We start from the raw sequence: 4,207 nt of genomic DNA on the forward strand, positions 1-4,207 counted from the left end.
AATTCGAGGACAACATCGAAGTCCAAAAAAATTGCCGAGGCCTCAAAGTCATGCAGGCACAAAACTAAATTTATGGCAAAAAGGAAATATGGCTGGTGCTATGGAAGAATACAGAAAACAAGAAGAAAAACCTTCAACTGAACGGTTGTCAATACGGCTGATAGCGAGAGCGTGGAATGTGCCATATGAAACTTTGAGGAGGAGATTGTCAGGAAAAGTGAGCAAAGTGGAAAGTGCTTCTGGGAGACCCACAATTCTTTCACAACAAATTGAAGAAGAATTAGCAGAGACTGTAAGAAAAATGGCACGAGCAGGGTTTCCTTTGTCGCGCAAAGATATTCGAGAAATTGCATATGCTTATTCTGATGCTAAAGGAATAAAAGGATTTTCAGAATCAAAAAAATTGCCGGTTATTACTGGTTTCAGGGATTTTTGAACAGATTTCCTGATATAAGCACAAAAAAGGCAGAGAATCTGTCTGCAGCAAAAGCAATGGGTATGAACAAAACTCAGGTGATGAAATGGTTTGATTTGTATGAAGACTTAGTGCAAAGACTGGATATAAAAGACAGTCCTAGGCACATTTGGAATGTGGACGAGACAGGTGTGATGAATATTCACAAGGCAGAAGAAGCTGTGGCAATTGTTGGTGAACCTGCTTATAATCTTACTGCATTAGAAAGAGGGGAGACATCTACTGTCTTGGCAGCATTAAATGCATTTGGCGATATTATACCACCTATGATCATTCATAAAGGAAAAAATGTTGGCAAAGGCTGGAAAGATGGTGCTCCTTTTGGTACTATTGTAAAAGCAAGTGATAATGGCTGGATAAATAAAGACTTGTTTGTGGAATTTGGACAGTTATTTGTCAACAATTTACAACGATTAGGACTATTAAACGGTCGACCTCATCTTTTAATTATGGACAATCACTATTCACATGTGTTTAACCTTGAATTTTTAAACCTAATGAAAGCAAACAATATTCATGTATTTGCATTACCAAGCCATACTACTCATTGGCTGCAACCGCTGGATCGTGTGCCTTTTGGTTCATTTAAGAGAAAGTGGAATGAGGGCATGAGATTGTTTACACGAAAGAATGCTGGCCGTAAACTGGAAAAAAAGGAATTTTTTAGCTTGTTTACACCAATTTGGCAAGCATCGATGACTGTTGAGCTGGCTCAGGCTGGCTTTCGTGCTACTGGCTTGTTTCCATTTAATGCCAAAGCTATTCCTGAAGAGGCTTTTGCACCAAGCACCATTACAGAAAGAAAATTAGATTCAGCCTCGAATTCTCAGCCCAATATGTTGTCAAATATTGAAAATTCTTGTTTGCCACTGCGATCAAGTATTGAACAGCCACCTGTACCTAATGCAGCTATGAATTTGCAGTTGATTTCTGTGACCGAATCCGTTGACATAATTAATCTGAATGAAATGCAATTGCCAGATATTTCAAATAGTTCTAGTGCTAAACTTGTTGATACAGCTAATAAAGATAATATTAATGCATCTAATTCTAATACTCGCCTAGATAAGCAGCATGAGCAACATATCAATACTGATATTGCTGGTAGTACTTGTTTACCTACCACTGATGAAAATGCAATTGTGTCAATTGAACAAGCAGACCTCGATGTGTCTTTCGAAAACTTGATGCCAGTGCCACACAGAGATCGACCACAAAGCAGTCGGCCACGTAAGAAACCACCATCTTATGAATTGACATCAGAAGAAAATGTAGCATTTATTCAAGAAAGAACCAAACCAATAACAAAAAAAGCAGCTAAAGAGAAAGAGACTAGCAAAGAAAAGAAACAGAAGAAAACTGTTAAACAGAAGGTTATAAAGAAAAAGAAAGAATCTAAAAAAGAAAAGAAACAAAAAGAAGAGGACATTTGCAAATATTGTGGGTTTGCATATGGTGAAGCAACTGATCCTTTCATTGATGATGAATGGATTGAGTGTGACGCGTGCCGTGATTGGTTACATGAGACCTGTATCGAAATAACCGTGCGTGGACAACTATGTGCTGATTGTGTTCAAACAACAACTAAGTAAATTAACTCTAGTTAAGACTTGATATTTTGCATTTTGTACTGCATCATTTATCTGCAGCTTTAGCAGTATTATTTTTATTAGACTAGTCGCTGACATTTTTATATTGCTTTTGTTCTTTAAATTTTTTGCATTGTATGCATTTGAGGTTAATGTTTGCAAACTTTTAATACCAGTTTACTATATCGTAGGAAATAAAGTTAATATTAATATAGTAAATATTATTTGTAATAATACTTCCAATTTTGTAAAATTTTGTCTGAAATAAAAGCTAAATGGCTCACTTTAGAATAATCATATAAGCTATTGGCTCGCTTTACCAATAATGGTGGCTCACTTTATAAATTTGTTAATATAAAGCGAGCCTTTCCTATGTATCATATATAGTTTACTTGGCTCACTTTATATTAGTGTGGCTCACTTTACATTATATCATAGTTTAGGTATCTGTTATAGAGTTTTCTAGTACAAGAAGTATTAAGATATCTCACATAGTTATTAATACACACTGATTTTAGTTTTATTGGCTCGCTTTATCCGAAATGACCCTACATTACTTAAAGTTTCACGCAATAGCGATCATCAGATGTAACAACAACAAAAAATAACGACAAAAATTATATACAAAAAATGCTATGGAACGTCCGCTTTGATGACATTAAAGTTTTTAATTAGAAATTTATTTTCATGGCGGCATTTTGACGCAAGCTTGGTTCGTTTGTTAAGCAAATTTAATGGCGATGAGATAATGTGGTATTTTTCTGTCCAGCATAAATTGCAAAACTTACCACCAGGTTTGAATGGCTCCGCTTGATCTAGAATATTCCATTTTAATATAGGTTCTAAAGCATTATTTTTGCATTCCCACACAAATTTTGAAAGTTCAGTGGAGTTGGCCTTACTTTCATAAACAAAGGAGTTTTTATGTTTATACTATCTGTCTTTGAAGGTTTTTTCAATTAGCCCAATGTAATAATATCCTTCTTCTTCTTGGTGAGTTTTTATGTTACAAATATAAAATTTTTTGTTAGGCATTTTCCGTTAAGTGGGCATAAGGTTGTTTGCCGACAATTGCATAATTGATTGGCATTTTCATGAGATTTAAATAATATCTTTTTATTATGACAAGTAATAACACTCTTGATGTTTGGAAGGCAGCTATAACTAACATTTAAGTTGTTCCGATTAAAAAGTTTGTGAAATTTGGGAAACATTTATCAATTGTACTCAAACAATTTTTGGCAACGATTGTTCTGACGTTGAGCAAATAAGGTGGGTTAAACCAGATAATGTTTCTTTTTCGAGATTTTGCATTATATTTTTGGATATTTGGAATGAAATTGATCTTTTCTTTGAATCCACAAGAATTGAGAGCGTTATTATAAAATGGTGCAGCTCTATCAAAAGCTTCTTTGCTGGAAGATATATTACTGATGCGATTAGAGATCATTTTTGGTATAGATTTAATAATGCTTGGTGGATGATTGGAATTAACGTTAATGTACAAAGGATCATCTCCTGGTTTTCTATAAGGTCTAAAAGAGTTCTCAGAAAGGTTAAATGTGATATCTAAAATATTTACGGTTTTTAAGTTTGATCTGATAGTGATGTTAAGATTAAAATTATCTTTAAAATTTTTTATTAGATTTTTCTTTATTTTTTCCGATTGAGGACCACTTATATTATAGAAGCAGCAAAGACCATCATCTCTATATAGACCGGTAGTATTAAGTCCATATTCTTTGGCAATAGTGTATAAGATATAGAGGCCAACTAGTTCGCATACTTTGGCTCCGTCAAAACTACTCATGGTGACATCGAAACTAAGGTCAACCGATTTTTTAATCCACATATTATTTACTCCATAGCATTTTTTGTATATAATTTTTGTCGTTATTTTTTGTTGTTGTTACATCTGATGATCGCTATTGCGTGAAACTTTAAGTAATGTAATTGAAATATATATTAATAATTATTTAGTTTTCACTATATTATTTGCTCTACTAATTGTATAACAAGCTGTTTTGAGCACTCTTACTGGAAATATTAACACAATTCCTACTATATATATATATATATATATATATATATATATATATATATATATATATATATATATATATATATATATATATATATATAT

General features: G+C 33.1%; 1 protein-coding gene across 1 annotated transcript; it reads left to right on the top strand.

Moving 5' to 3' along the window:
• The first annotated feature begins 492 nt into the window (after positions 1-492).
• LOC136089536 (uncharacterized) lies at positions 493-2,067 on the top strand. The gene has a single exon (XM_065815588.1). The coding sequence runs from the start codon at positions 493-495 to the stop codon at positions 2,065-2,067; it is 1,575 nt and encodes a 524-aa protein (XP_065671660.1).
• Positions 2,068-4,207: the final 2,140 nt, after the last annotated feature.

The sequence above is a fragment of the Hydra vulgaris genome, chromosome 13 (genome assembly GCF_038396675.1).
Source record: "Hydra vulgaris chromosome 13, alternate assembly HydraT2T_AEP".
NCBI classification, from domain to species: Eukaryota; Metazoa; Cnidaria; class Hydrozoa; order Anthoathecata; family Hydridae; genus Hydra; species Hydra vulgaris.

Coding starts and splice junctions, on each gene's coding strand:
- LOC136089536 (XM_065815588.1), top strand. CDS start 493: ATGGGTATGAACAAAACTCAGGTGATGAAATGGTTTGATTTGTATGAA.